General features: G+C 45.3%; 1 protein-coding gene across 1 annotated transcript in view; it reads left to right on the top strand.

The window, feature by feature from the left end:
- The window catches only part of LOC105837149 (ubiquitin carboxyl-terminal hydrolase 48), a 53,673-nt gene that overhangs the window by 16,941 nt on the left and 23,468 nt on the right, over positions 1 to 13,264 (top strand). The window contains 5 exon segments of the mRNA XM_012681671.3: positions 1,460 to 1,567; positions 3,644 to 3,750; positions 11,380 to 11,417; positions 11,419 to 11,511; positions 12,402 to 12,521. Coding sequence (XP_012537125.1) covers positions 1,460 to 1,567; positions 3,644 to 3,750; positions 11,380 to 11,417; positions 11,419 to 11,511; positions 12,402 to 12,521 — 466 coding nt within the window.

Below are 13,264 nucleotides of genomic sequence, written 5' to 3'. Positions count from 1 at the left end.
TCCTCCATCTCCGCGATCTCCGGGGAGCAATAATCGTTGCGGGGCGGAAAAATTTCGCGACAGAAGTTAAACAAAGCCTCGAAGCAGAAATAAAAAAGCGGGGACGCGGGCGAGAGTGGACGCGGGAAGAGAGAGACGGAGAAAACGTAGGGACATAGGGAAACCGGGGGGTGTCCCGGCTTCGACCGTAATAAGGGTGACCACCTCCCTCCGCGACTCCGTTCGCTCCTGCCGCGCGCGGCGTTCCTCTGTTCCCGCTGTTTGAACAAGGCTCATAATTAATACGCGCATTCGCTTCTGGAAAACGCGTGCCCGGGGTGCTCGGGGAGGTGCGCGTGGGAAAAGGGACATTTTTAAACTACGGCTTCGGATGGTCGCCTTCCCGCAGAGCGCGTCGATACCTTCTCTGAAGGCTACTACGGATATTTTTCATCTCATTTTAAGTGTCCCTTTGTGGAGTAAATCGCACATCCAGGATATCGTTTTCTGCGATGAACTGGTCGCTTGGATTTAGATTAACCTCGAGACAAACGGATGCGAGGGATTTTTTATTTTACATTCAGTTATTAATAGTGTTTTTAATTTATAGTTTTGATCCCAAATTAACTTTCTGCTTCTTCGGATTACGCTATTTACAGTAATATCCGAATTAAATGTTTTTAAATTCTTTGATCGATCTGATCTTCAAGGTAGCATTTGTAAAATAATTTCGTTTTTTAATCAAATTACCGATTTGTATATTTTCAGCGATTTCTCCGCATCGCATATCGTAGCACGTTTATTCCCGCGATAGAATCGCATGATACGACGTACCTGGCTCGCTTCGCGAGAGATATCCGTCTTTAAGAGCATTATCTGGATGGTCGTTGGCTAGGGGGATGGCAAAAACCATCCGCCCCCTTGTGGTATGTGAAAAATGATGCACAACCCCGTCCCCTAAACATCACCTCCGGAAAGTCCCGAAGGAAACGTTCGCCGTCGTCGTTGTCGTCGTTCTCGTTCTCGTTCTCGTTGTCGTCTATCTGGTTCGTAATCCGTAAGATCGTGTCGCGGACGGACTCGCATTATCGAGAACGTTTAACACGCTCGCAGCTACGGAGATATTTGGAATTTTTTTTCGAGTGGACCTCGAACAGCAGAACCTAAAAGCACGTGTACGTTCACGAAAAATTTCTTCCATGATAGTTTACAAGGCGTAATATCGTAAAGAAATTGTTTATCTACGTTAAATAATTATTTATCTACGTTAAATAATTTATATTAATTAAATAAGATGATTATAAATTAATGATTATAATAATTACGAAAATAAAATATTAGTTCGAAAAATTGGTGTAGATTTACAAGATAAATCTCGAAACTTTTATATTATCTTGTTCACGAATTGCTGCATAATCAACGCACTATTGACGATGTTGTTTACATAGTTACTTAACGTTCTTGTATTTTTCGGTTTCAGATACGCAGAGATCTATTCGAGAACACCGCCGACGGGGATTCAGAACGCGTCGCTGCTCTGCGAAGAGCATAAAGGATTCCTGCATCCGGCCAGAATTAACAGCGAACTGTAAGTACCCCCCGCTGTATATCTTCCAACCATGCTTGTTTGAAATACATGTTTGCACGCCTCGTTACACTCGCGCGCGAGCGCCCGCGGAGGCGAATCGTATTTCGGAGGGGAAAATAAAGTCAATCGCTTGGGTTGAGGGACACGGGAAGAGAAAGAGAGAGACAGAGAGAGAGAGAGAGAGAAAGAGAGAGAGTGGCTCACCGAGGTTTCGGGGCATTTTTCCTTGGGCGGGAATTTCTCGAAGGACACACTATATTATAAAGCGAAAGTGCGTGACCTCCTGGCACGCCTTTCTCTCCTTCTCCGTGCCTCCGGTCTCGTTCCTCGGTCCCCGTGACGTGATGGATACGCGAAAATGTCACTCGCACGCCCCCGGGGCCAACGCGCCATCCAACATCCCCCGACCATTATGCTAAACCATTGTCCACTATCTGCCTAAGATAGCCGGCGGCTTAAGTCGTCCGCTTTTCCACCGTCTCGGCGAGAGACCGTTAAAAAATCATTTCTGCCACCTTGTTGCCTCTCCCTCCTTCCTCTCGCGACGGCGATTCTCGTATCTGTCGGGAGTATCGTGAGTATTCAGTTTTCTCCCGTGAGTTCTGTCGTATCGGTTACACTTACGTGTTACTTGCGATTGATTTAAATCTATATGACTTACGATGTAGATATTTGGAGATCTGTTCGAGTAACGAAAAATAGATTGTTCAACATTTTTTCGTAGTGTATCTTTTAATTTGTAGCAGATAAATTTACGGGAACACAATATTTTGGTATTATTATCTTAACTACTAACTATTTTATCATGTATTTAGTTCTTTATGTCTACTTTTAGCATTTACACGTTAACTTACTTGTTAGTAATATTTAGCAGTGTCTATATCATTTTTTATGCATCATATAAGATTTTACGTCGGAGAGACGGATATTATATATTCAGGTTGAAGTAGTCGATGTAGCAAAAACGTGTGCCAGAGAGAGGAAAATTCGCGAAAACGCTGCGTAGTCTGGCTGGTATATATTTTTTCTATTTCGATTTCGCCCCCTCCCCCCTTCTCCTCCTTTCATCGTCTCTCCTGGATGCATCCACCATTATTCGGGCGTTAGGCAAATACACAGGAGAGACGACAAGCTCGTCTGCGCGTTTTTGCCCCCGTGAAAATTCAAATGAGACCGCGCGGCATATTGCGCTGAATCGAAATTAATGTCGCGCAACTAATTATCGGTCGAGTCATCATACCGTTTCGTATCGTACCGGGGCTCCTCTTTCGTTTTCGTATTGTGAGTCGCGTTGCTGTTTAATCGTCCATCGTCCTACCGAGGGACGAACGATCGGCGACCAATTACCATCCGTGCCGCGTGGCCGTCTTGATCGCGCTTGATTGATCGATCATTGATATACGTTTTGCGCTGCATATCCTTAACTTAATATCTTTTATTAATCAAGATGTAAATTGCGAAGCGCAAATAAGTCTAGATCGCTGAAGTGTGCTCGCTTACACGATGCAATTTACACATAATTAATGTAACGATTATATGAATGTCATCCCATCAATTAACGATAGCTTGCGAGCGTATAATAATCCACGGCCCTGCCCCGTGGATAGACATGTACTTTTGAAATTATGGATATTAATAGCGCGGTAGTTCGCGAAATATTATTGATTGCGTACTAACGCGAGATTCTCTCGCGATACGAGGTTCAGGAACCATGCCAGGATCGAGCGAACAATTGCAAGGGCAAAAAGCTGGAGCCGTGGCACAGCAAGAAATTTCTAATTTGCGGTATAATTAAGGGAGACGATGCAAAAAGCATTACGGATTCTACGGCGTTGTTGGAAAATCGCAAATTCCATCTTGCAAATACGTCTCTCGTCCAATCGTACTTTCTCTCTCTCTCTCTCTCTCTCTCTCTCTCTCTCTCTCTCTCTCTCTCTCTCTCTCTCTCTCTCTCTCTCTCTCTCTCTCTCTGTCAGTGTGTTTCTACTTAGATATATATACTTTGTTATAAATTCAAAAACTACCGTGCAAATGCCTTTCGGTCAGAATTGCAGAATATCAATTTGATTGTTGCAGGTTTAGTATAGTAACCGCGGAGGAATGGTCGAAGCTTGTGCAATTCTACGAGGCTGACTATCCCATTCTCATAAAGAAGGTTGGCGATGACTATCAGACGAATCCCGGTGAGTACGAACTCTTTGTAGCGACAAGAGATAAAAAAAATTGCGATGTATTGTTCATCGGATCGGTTCGTAGATGTAGACCGCAAGCGATGCTTCTAAGTATCACGATCTACCGTTATATAGATTAATTTTTTCTCGCTTCACGGCACTTTATTGTCGAACGACTTCTTTTTAAACGCACGCGCGTAAGATAATCGCCGATAATAATCATGATATAAAAGTTGCGCTCGGCCCGGATCGCGTTTAGCGATATATCTTATACATATAAACGGAGAACGTACGTGTGTGTGTGTGTGTGTGTGTGTGTGTGTGTGTGTGTGTGTCGCTACCATGAGCTTCCTACTCCGCCTCTTTCCCAACCTAACCCAAGGAATAATGCCAGAAGACATTAGCCTCCGATTTACATAAAACTCCCACCCTCCGCTGCCCCGTCTTCTCAGTTGGCTTCTCCTCCAGGCCCTAAAGTGTCTCATTATAATTAAGAAGTATCCTGAAAATTAACTGGCAGAAAAAGCAGCGCCACGCCGGGGATACGGCGGGTGAGGCGGCCGCAAATGGCCCTCTCAAAAGTTTCTCGCTCTCCCTCCCCCTCCCTTTTCGCGCGACGTATCGTTCTCGGTGTGTTCAACGTCTTTGTTTCGTTGTCGATCGCGCGATCGGCTCTTTTATCTTCCAAATAAATTCCAACGAATTCGAATGAGAAATCCCAAGATCTTGCGATCCGTCGAAGGTACACAATTGCTCGTGCAAACTCAGGAGAGTGGCCAGGATGAAGAATGGAGGCGCGCTTACGTGCGTACGTTCCGAGAGGGGCGATCGAGATTCATTCAAGTTCTTTGGGCACGTGTCGCGGCGCTTTCTCGGACGAGCGATCCTTGTCGGCCGTCCGGCAGGCAAATTGGGTCCCGACGGTAACACCCGGGGGAGACCGGTGATGCGAGAAGGGGGTACGACGCTCACGTTCTGCCTCGTGCTGGCCGCGCGGCGTTTATCGTGTGCGCGAGGAACCGGGATCTCTAAACATCCCATTGTCTTGTCTGTCTTTCGGTCGCGAGTGCGCCACCTTTTTTTCCCGGGGCATTTGTCAAGGTGCTCCTCCGGTTCCTTTAGAACCGTCGAGAAGCCATGCAACCGCCGTCGCCACCGCCGCCGCCGCCGTTGCCGCCGTCGTCGTCGTCGTTGCCGACGACAACAGCATCTGAATTGCAAAGACCTCGCCTCTCGTTGACGGTGAATCGAATGGCCGGTATCACGGTCGGGACACCGACAAGTCCGTCATCCAAATGGAGACGTTTAGAGACGTTTAACACGACGATTTTTGCGGGCGTGCAAATGTTGAGCTAACGATACGTATTCTTATCGCACATTTTACTCTAATTATAGCCATCTAATTGCGAATAGCAGTTTGAGCGTCAGGTGTAAAAACATAGAAGGAGAGTCGCATCCTCAAGATTTCTGAAAACTTTTGTATCGTTTCTATTGCGTCGTTATTATTTTCGCGTACGTTTTCACCGAATCATCTTTTCAATGTCGACGTTAATCAACAACGAGGCAAGAAGGAATTACGGACATACGGAGTGATCTAGCTTATTTTGAGGACACAGGCGCTTTGCGGACAGGCAGGGAGGCCTCGGGGTGGGCCTCGAAAGGGCAGAGGGACGGATTGCTAAGCGCAAAAAATCGAGAGGGGAGGGGGAGTTGCTTTTGGTGACTGATACGGCCCTGACTAACGAGTCCTAGCTGGTCGTGCTACTCTTAAAGCCTCCAAGGATCCCCTTTTCCTGCTCTCTTTTCCCCCCCTTCTGTCCACCGTTTCCCTCGACCGTGGAGGAACATTAGGCACCGTCCAACCTCGTATCAATCACCCGGCTACTCCCGACACCCCCTTCGCAGGTCGCCCGCTCGCCCAGTTGACAGAACCGGAGGTGACGCGATTGAATACCACCCTCTACGCTTCGTTGCTCCTCCGATCAACTCAATGACGACAACGACGATGCTGGAAAACCTAAGCGGAGGGAAAGAAACGCTGCCTAGTGGCTCGTTTGTTAATGCCCCCGGCAAGGCAAAGGCATTAACCGATCCACGTCTCAACATGAGACATCTTACTCGCTGATTGGACCTCCTCGAGTTGAAACTCTAATCAAAACAGATGATCTGTGAGATATTCAAACGAGCTAAGCGATTCGTTAATTGATGTTGTAGGATAGAATTGATTGATGAATTTTCCGCGATTCGTAAGATCTGCTTTAAGCCTACTGCAAATCTTGCGAATTATTGATCTCCGTTCTCGCTTTGAACGCTTTAATTAAAAATCGAAATTTTCATTTTTTTTCTAACTTAATCTATAAAATAGATTTTTTTTTACACACACACACACACACACACACACACACACTGTTATAGTATTATGAGTATTTCGAAAGTATTCTTCAGCATTTGAAGGGAAGTACTAGTCGAAGAACGAGATCTTTTCTCAAATTGCGCATCGACAATTATGCAAATCACGTGATTATCGGAAAGTGACTTTACACGCCGGATTGAAGCTGATTCTAGAAACGCGAGCGGCGCGAGTTGCCGCTTGCTGTCTCGTTTCTCCGAAATGTCGCTCGTAAATATCGCTTAGGCGCCAGGCGGTATCACAAATCAGGCGTGGTACGGCACTGGTTGTATCGCAAAACCAATGACGAACGAGTGAGCGAGACCAAGAAAACCGTGCACGCAGGGCAGACAGACAGGGGCAGAAACCGACGCGGCGGCGGCGGCGGCGGCGGCGGCGATGGCAACGGAGGCGACGGTAGGAGAGACCGGCTTCGAATTAATATTCGGACGGCGATTTAGATTTAGAACACGAATCTGCTGATTAGTTCCCTCCCCGAGAATGCGGTCGCCTACGTTGCAGCGGACCGTCCGTCCTTCCATAAACGTGCGGCTAGGGCGGGGGCTGGGACGGACCTGGATTCGAGATTTAGTTTCCTGAGGGGGCTGAACTTACCAAGGGGTCAAACGATTCAGGAGAGACATTTGTTAGCCCCCTGTCCCCACCCTGCGACAAGTGCGCCGGACACGTCTTAATATATACATCCGCTGACCAATGAACATGCCCTTATGAGCCGCGCTGCCGTGCGGTCAAAGTCGCTGCACCCGTGTAATGGATACTGACTTCCACCCGGAACTTTTTCGCTCGAAAACTTACGGGTTACCCCGAAGCAGGCGCTGCCGTTTGATTAAGAGTTTATTTCGACGAACCCTCACTCTCCCTCACCGATAGTCGCACTCTTATTGAACTGAGACAGGGAAAGTTCTGATCAATTAATTATTTATTTTATATTTATTATCTTTCGTTAATATCAATATTGAAGCAACCATCCTATTAAGAGAGGAAATAATTCTACATTCAAAGTTCTGTCACGGTTGAATTAACTAAGTCCTTGCTATTTTATTTGTATCACTCTGGATGGAAAATTCATTTTTGGTCAATGCGACAGTTACGTATTTTCTTTTTTTTTTCCTTTTTACGACGACTGAAGCGCAAGATAAGAAAAGGGCGGCTTAGCGAAAACATTAGCGTGCGGAGAACGGAAAAAGCAGCGTTTTCGCGTAATCGCGCAGGAAACGAGCAAAGTCGGGCAGGACAAATTTCGCAGGGACGAATTAGCGCATCCTGCCGCTGAGTCTCTCTCTCGGAACGCTCCCCTTCTCGTTGCTTCTGTTATCCCGAAGGAGATCCCCCACTTGTCCGTGGACCTACGGGGGGTCCTTTTCCTCCAGGATTAAATGGAGCGCCTAGATGACCGATGCTCGTCCTCCGGCAGCGGTGGTGTGTGCGGAGCGCGATGCGAGGGCGAAGAACGGGAGTTGGGTGGAAAACAAGATAAAACAAGGATAAGGCTCGCTCTCAGAGCCCCTCTTCCAACGGTGCTAGGACGCATCTTTCGATCCCGTCAGAAGGAGACCCTCGATAATCTGGAGGTGTCTAATCGTCTATATCGCTTGATTTAAACCGTCGCGTTTGTCCAAGTTTGTCCCCTCGCAAAAAGTCTTCAAATGTCTACCTCGTATAACATACACTTCGTGTGTATCGCAATTGTTGCCTATTCCAGTGTACGTGAAAAGGAAATGACACGGTGACAAATTTCCCAGTTAAAATTATTGCCCTCTTTACTGCCTTTTTTCGAGTAATTCGAAAAATGAATACTAGACATTACACACCGAGGAAATTGAAGCTCGTTAGCTACGTCTGACATACTTTTGTGTGTGTGTGTGTGTGTGTGTGTGTGTGTGTGTTTGTCGCTCCAAATCCAGCGATTTGCAAAGTAGAAGAGAAACGTCGCACGTTTAATTAACGCATTCGTTGATCATGATCGCGAGAAGGGTGCTTCATTTGCGAACATCGCTGAAAGGTAACAGATCTCCCCCTCTCTCTCTCTCTCTTTCTCTTTCTCTTGAGCGCCGCGTCGCAGGGTGACAATCGCATTTTGGGAATCTCGGGAGAAACGCGCGGCGTAATGCCGCCGAGTGCCCTCGCTGCTGCCGGCTCGGTGTCATCCCGTAAGAGGATTAGATCTCGACTTTGTTGTGGCTCTCGAAGACGTTCGTTAGCGAAATCATTATTACCACGTCGATCTTCCTCGGCTACCGCGACGTCAACGCTGCGCGTGCACCGAGTCACGTTTGAGAGATTCGTTGATTTTAGCTGCCAATTACTGGCGCTCGCTGCTGGGCGAATTGATAAAAAAAAAAAAAAAAAAAAAAAAATCAGGGGTACCTGGTTAAAGATCGGAAGGTGTATTCCATTTTCTTATCATTTTGCATAATGGCTATATCGTTTAATTATACTGTATAACTTATACAGCTAGATTGCTAGCATTATTATTTGCACTGCTAGAAGTTGCTGCTACATTTAATTAATTTAATAATACAGTTGACAAAACACAAAGTCATTATTTACTTACTCTGGGGTGAAGTTCTTCTTTTCTCTCTCCCGGAAACTCCGAAGAATTCGAAACATATTTCGGGAAGGGTGAACGGTTCTCGTCGTCGAGTCATGGCGGTTGGGGGAACATCAATCTTTCATTCACGGGGTGACTCGGGAGTTATGAATGAAAGTCGTTCAGCCCTTTTAATATAATAGCGAACCCGGTGTCTTTTCGCTTAACGCGCTTTCGATTTTGATCGAAGAGCTTTCCGAGGCGACTCGCATACTCGTCTATCTTGACTCCGAATAAGTCGAGATCAATACGTTTACACTTTCATCGCGAACGATCTTGTTCTCTCGTTTGATTTTATAGGAATCGATTACAATTAAACGGACGCATAAATTATGTAGTTGCACGAAAATTCCGAAGGGATTCAAATCCCCTGATGGCGATCCGTGGTATCAATATCTCGTTTCGATTTAACGCCCGAATGTTAGCGTAGCGTCCCTCTTTCGTTTTCACGATTCTTCTCCGTGCGTCCACTAACTGTATTCGGACTAAATGACCTCATCCTCCTACCGATTCGCCTACTTATTTCATCGTATCTGTAATCACAGTGAAATTGCTTTCCTTGATCGATGATCGGTCGAAGTGCGATTAGCCCGGTGATTAGTAGGTGTACTTTGTTTTACTCGTCAATGCCAAAGAAAAGACTTGCCTGGACATCTTAATTAAATGTATCTAATTGGATAAAACTCTTCCTAGTTATTCATATATTATTTTAATTATCGTGAGCTAAAGTTATTCTCTTTTTTACTGTATATGCATGCTTTTATTATCAACTTTATTAAAAAAAGAATAAAGAATTTAAATATAATTTTCCGTTTACTCAAACTTCTTATTTGTAAAACGTAGAGATAATATTTGTATTAAGACGATATTAAAATGTTATTTATATATATATTAATATATAACTGGTATTTTTATTATGGAAATTGCGCCTATCGTTTATGTATTTACATTTCCACAGTGATTATTTTAACGGTTGTATTTATCGTTTGTCAAAAGTTTCGTAGTCCGAGAGTTCTTAACGCGGACCCGCGTTTAACCGGGTCTAAATAAAACGCGAAGGTATCTATCTGACTCTTCGTCGGAGAAACTCCCGAAACTTCTTCCGTCGATATCGCGCAAGTTTCCGCTCCGTTTCGACGCTCGTTTATGGTTTGATTGCTCTTCGATGGCACTTTAGGGAAATACACTAGATTTCCTCTGCATCGCTCTTTAGTCTCGCACAAGGACTTTTGCGTACTATTTGCCGATAAAGTCATCCCTTGGTTGGCCTGAAACGAGCTCGTGCGCGAGAGCCGTTTTGGTATCTCCTACAATGAAGAGCCGAGTTTATGTGAACGGAATGTAATCGATCGTATACCTTCGGTCCCTGCGAGAGATCGTCCGGCTTCTCGACCGGACTGGAAAAGTGCGGCCAGCATTCTCAATAGGCAGGCACTTTGTTTGTAGTACGTCGGAAGAGATTTGCATTCCCGCGACCCTACGAATCTCTCATTAGCTTAAGCTTCTCGTATTTCCGATTAAGCCCGATAGCATACGATCCTATCGCACGGGTATTCCCCCGCGCCTGGCGGGTAATTAGGAATTCGACGGGAGGAGGACCTTCGAATTCATTTGGTGTGCGGGTCCTTCCGTGTCCTATCCTTCGTTACCGTTGCGGGGGAAAATTAGCTCGCCGCTGCGTGAACGGACGTTCGTCGTTCGTTCGTTCGTTCGTTTGTTCGTTTTCAATTCGCCCTCGCTCGCGACGACAGGGGCTCGCGGCGATCAACGATCAACATTTATTCTTCCCGAGATTCTTCTCTCTCGCCGCGAGAGAAAGTATACCGAATGAGAGACGCTCCGCGTTAATCTCCTTGACTCGTTAATGGGCAAACAGCTTCTTACAGCGTTCTCTTATTGGCTCCTACGAGCCGGTAATTAGCGGTAACGCGGGGGAGGACGGGGGTGGACGCGAATTCGCATTCAGCCGGGGTCACGATTCTCCCCCTCCTCGCGTTTCCCACCCGCCGGAAAACTGTCTGAACATGACGTAACGCTCTGAGAGTAACGCTCGGATACGGGCTTCGGCTCCGGGCCGGCCGAAGCGCTTTTTGTGCTGTCCGGCCAGCAACAATGGCCGCTTCTTACACTACCCTGGTCACCGTATATTATTAATTACTGTATTAATCTCACCGGCCGTAAGCAATCTATTATACATGGGATAAGAGCCACCACCGACATCGCCGCGCCACCCACCCGTCCTACGCGCACCCTCTAACTTGACTTTCTAACTGCCGTCTCGATCCTCTTTCGACGAGGGCTCGACGAGGCCAACGAAATCTGACCCCTGGGGGGTGTTAATAGCGGCGTCGCGCTGGGCCGCGTCAGGTTTTAAGTTCTTGTATTGTTGCGAAAACCGCAGGGATATTGCCTGTCATCGGTGCATCGCGACATTTTTTAAACAATGTACAGTTTGATATATGCATAGGTTTGTTTTTTTACAGAAGAGATTTATTATATTTTTACAGATTAATCTTATATTAAAGAAGGATTAAAGCAAGGGGACATTATGCTGATGTTCTAAGGAAATAATAATTTATATTACCAAACGTAATATTGAAACGCATTGAGCGTCTCACGAAAGTGTCTCCTTTTGTTTCAGGACCGTGTGCAGCCTGCATGTTGGCGAAGGTTGAACAGGGAACGTCTGGAAAGCTTGAAGTACGATAGAGCGACTATCTACGTCAAGTGTATCGATGAAAACGAAGAATCTAAGGTCGACAGCGATTACGAGGTAACGCAAAAATACCTTCAGACAATTTTTCGTATAATTTAATAAATTTTTAATTTTAATTTAATAAATTGCGCGCACACAAATGGAAATCCAGGTGACATAAAATGATTATGAGAGCAAGAAGGCAATTAAAAAATTCGATACATATAACCGGATGATCGATGCTTTGTCATAAATTTTATTATAATTTTATATGAGGTAATATGATTGTATTGCGTCTGTCTGGCAGAACGATATAACGTCGCTTTTTCTTACATGCAATATATTTAATAGAAATTGAAAATCTTATATCGTGTGTATATGCATGAACGAGTTATATACTGACTCGTTCGGACGTAGGAAATTTTATTAATGGGCCGACGTGCCGAGTCATTGAGTGTCCTGGAAGCGGTCGGATCTTTCCAGATTAATTCTAACCGATAACGGCGAGTTGATGCCATCTCACGCATTTCACGATGTAATAAGTATTATTACGTCTCTGCTCAAAGTGACCTTAAGAGTTATCTGCTTCCTTTTACGTGGCTAGCTTTTGATTCATGCTGATTTGGAAATAATTGTTGAGAGCCGCGCTTATAACTAACTAAACTGCGTTCTTTCTTTTGTATCCAATACTTTTTTTGTAAGTGAAAAAATTCTCCGAATAAAAAGTAGGATAAATATTTTACATTGCGTTTACGGTTACATTTTATGGGAAAAGTTTACTTTATATTCTATACTATCACGTTTACAATACCTCTTATAAACAATTATATTAAAGAGGACATATATATGGCGAAATAGGAAGAGTATTAAAGTTACATACAAAAGGTTTTTATTCTTACAAATAATTTTTATAGGCAGAATTATTTAGACCGTTTTTATTTATCGGATATCTCGAACGTTTGTCGTAGGTAGCGATGAAAAAGCCAAAAATGGAAAAGCCACGTCCATCGCGAAGTAGGAGAAAATTAAAAGGATCTCACGAGCTCAAAGTGTCTTCTGAGATTACTTTGAAAGAACTCAAAGTAATGGTAAGTGTCTTGATAATACGTTTATCTATAACAACGATTTCAATTCTTAATTACTTTACGAGACAACGGCATATCGTGGAATGAGTTTGCGTCGATCGCGACGACGCATATTTCAAATTTTGTACAAATTTTTAATTCTCCCTCGTTCGTTATAAAAACTTACGTTTGATATAGATCGAGAAGTAGGAGAATCTGAGAATCGTCGCGGTGACAATCACGTTCGGAGCGAGGAAGTAGCCTCGCGGGAGAAATCGGGGGAAAAAGTCCATCCGGATATCTCTCGATCCGTTTTGCGCTCGTCACCTAACGAAAGCGGAGCCGGGATAATCAATCAATTTGCGGCGCAAGTATTTTACGGCGCGGTCTTATTGTACGAGCCGAAATGGGAAGAGCCGCGCTCGCCCGAAGCCTATCGCTACCCCCTCGGCCCACGGTTGTCCGTTCTCCGACTCCGTGGTGGACGAAAGAGTAGTAAAGCGTAGTTATGGCTGGTTAGCATATGCTCGGGCTCCGGCAGTGTGCTTAAACTATTAAGCGTATTTATATTGCGAGGCCGTAGCCATCTCCTCCTCTTCCTCCCCGCCCTCCCTCCCCTTCTTTCCGGCGGAGCCACTGGCAAAAACCCGAAAGAGCATAAACCTCGCGCTAATAACAGGTCTCCAACTTCTCCACTCCACTTCACTCCACTTCGCTCCACTCAACCTTCCATTTGACTCTTTCCCCTGGCTCGTTCTCTCTCCAAC

This window comes from Monomorium pharaonis, chromosome 6 (assembly GCF_013373865.1).
Source record: "Monomorium pharaonis isolate MP-MQ-018 chromosome 6, ASM1337386v2, whole genome shotgun sequence".
NCBI classification, from domain to species: domain Eukaryota; kingdom Metazoa; phylum Arthropoda; class Insecta; order Hymenoptera; family Formicidae; genus Monomorium; species Monomorium pharaonis.
Note: the sequence above shows the minus strand (reverse complement) of the source record. Positions and strands in the feature narration are given on the sequence as shown.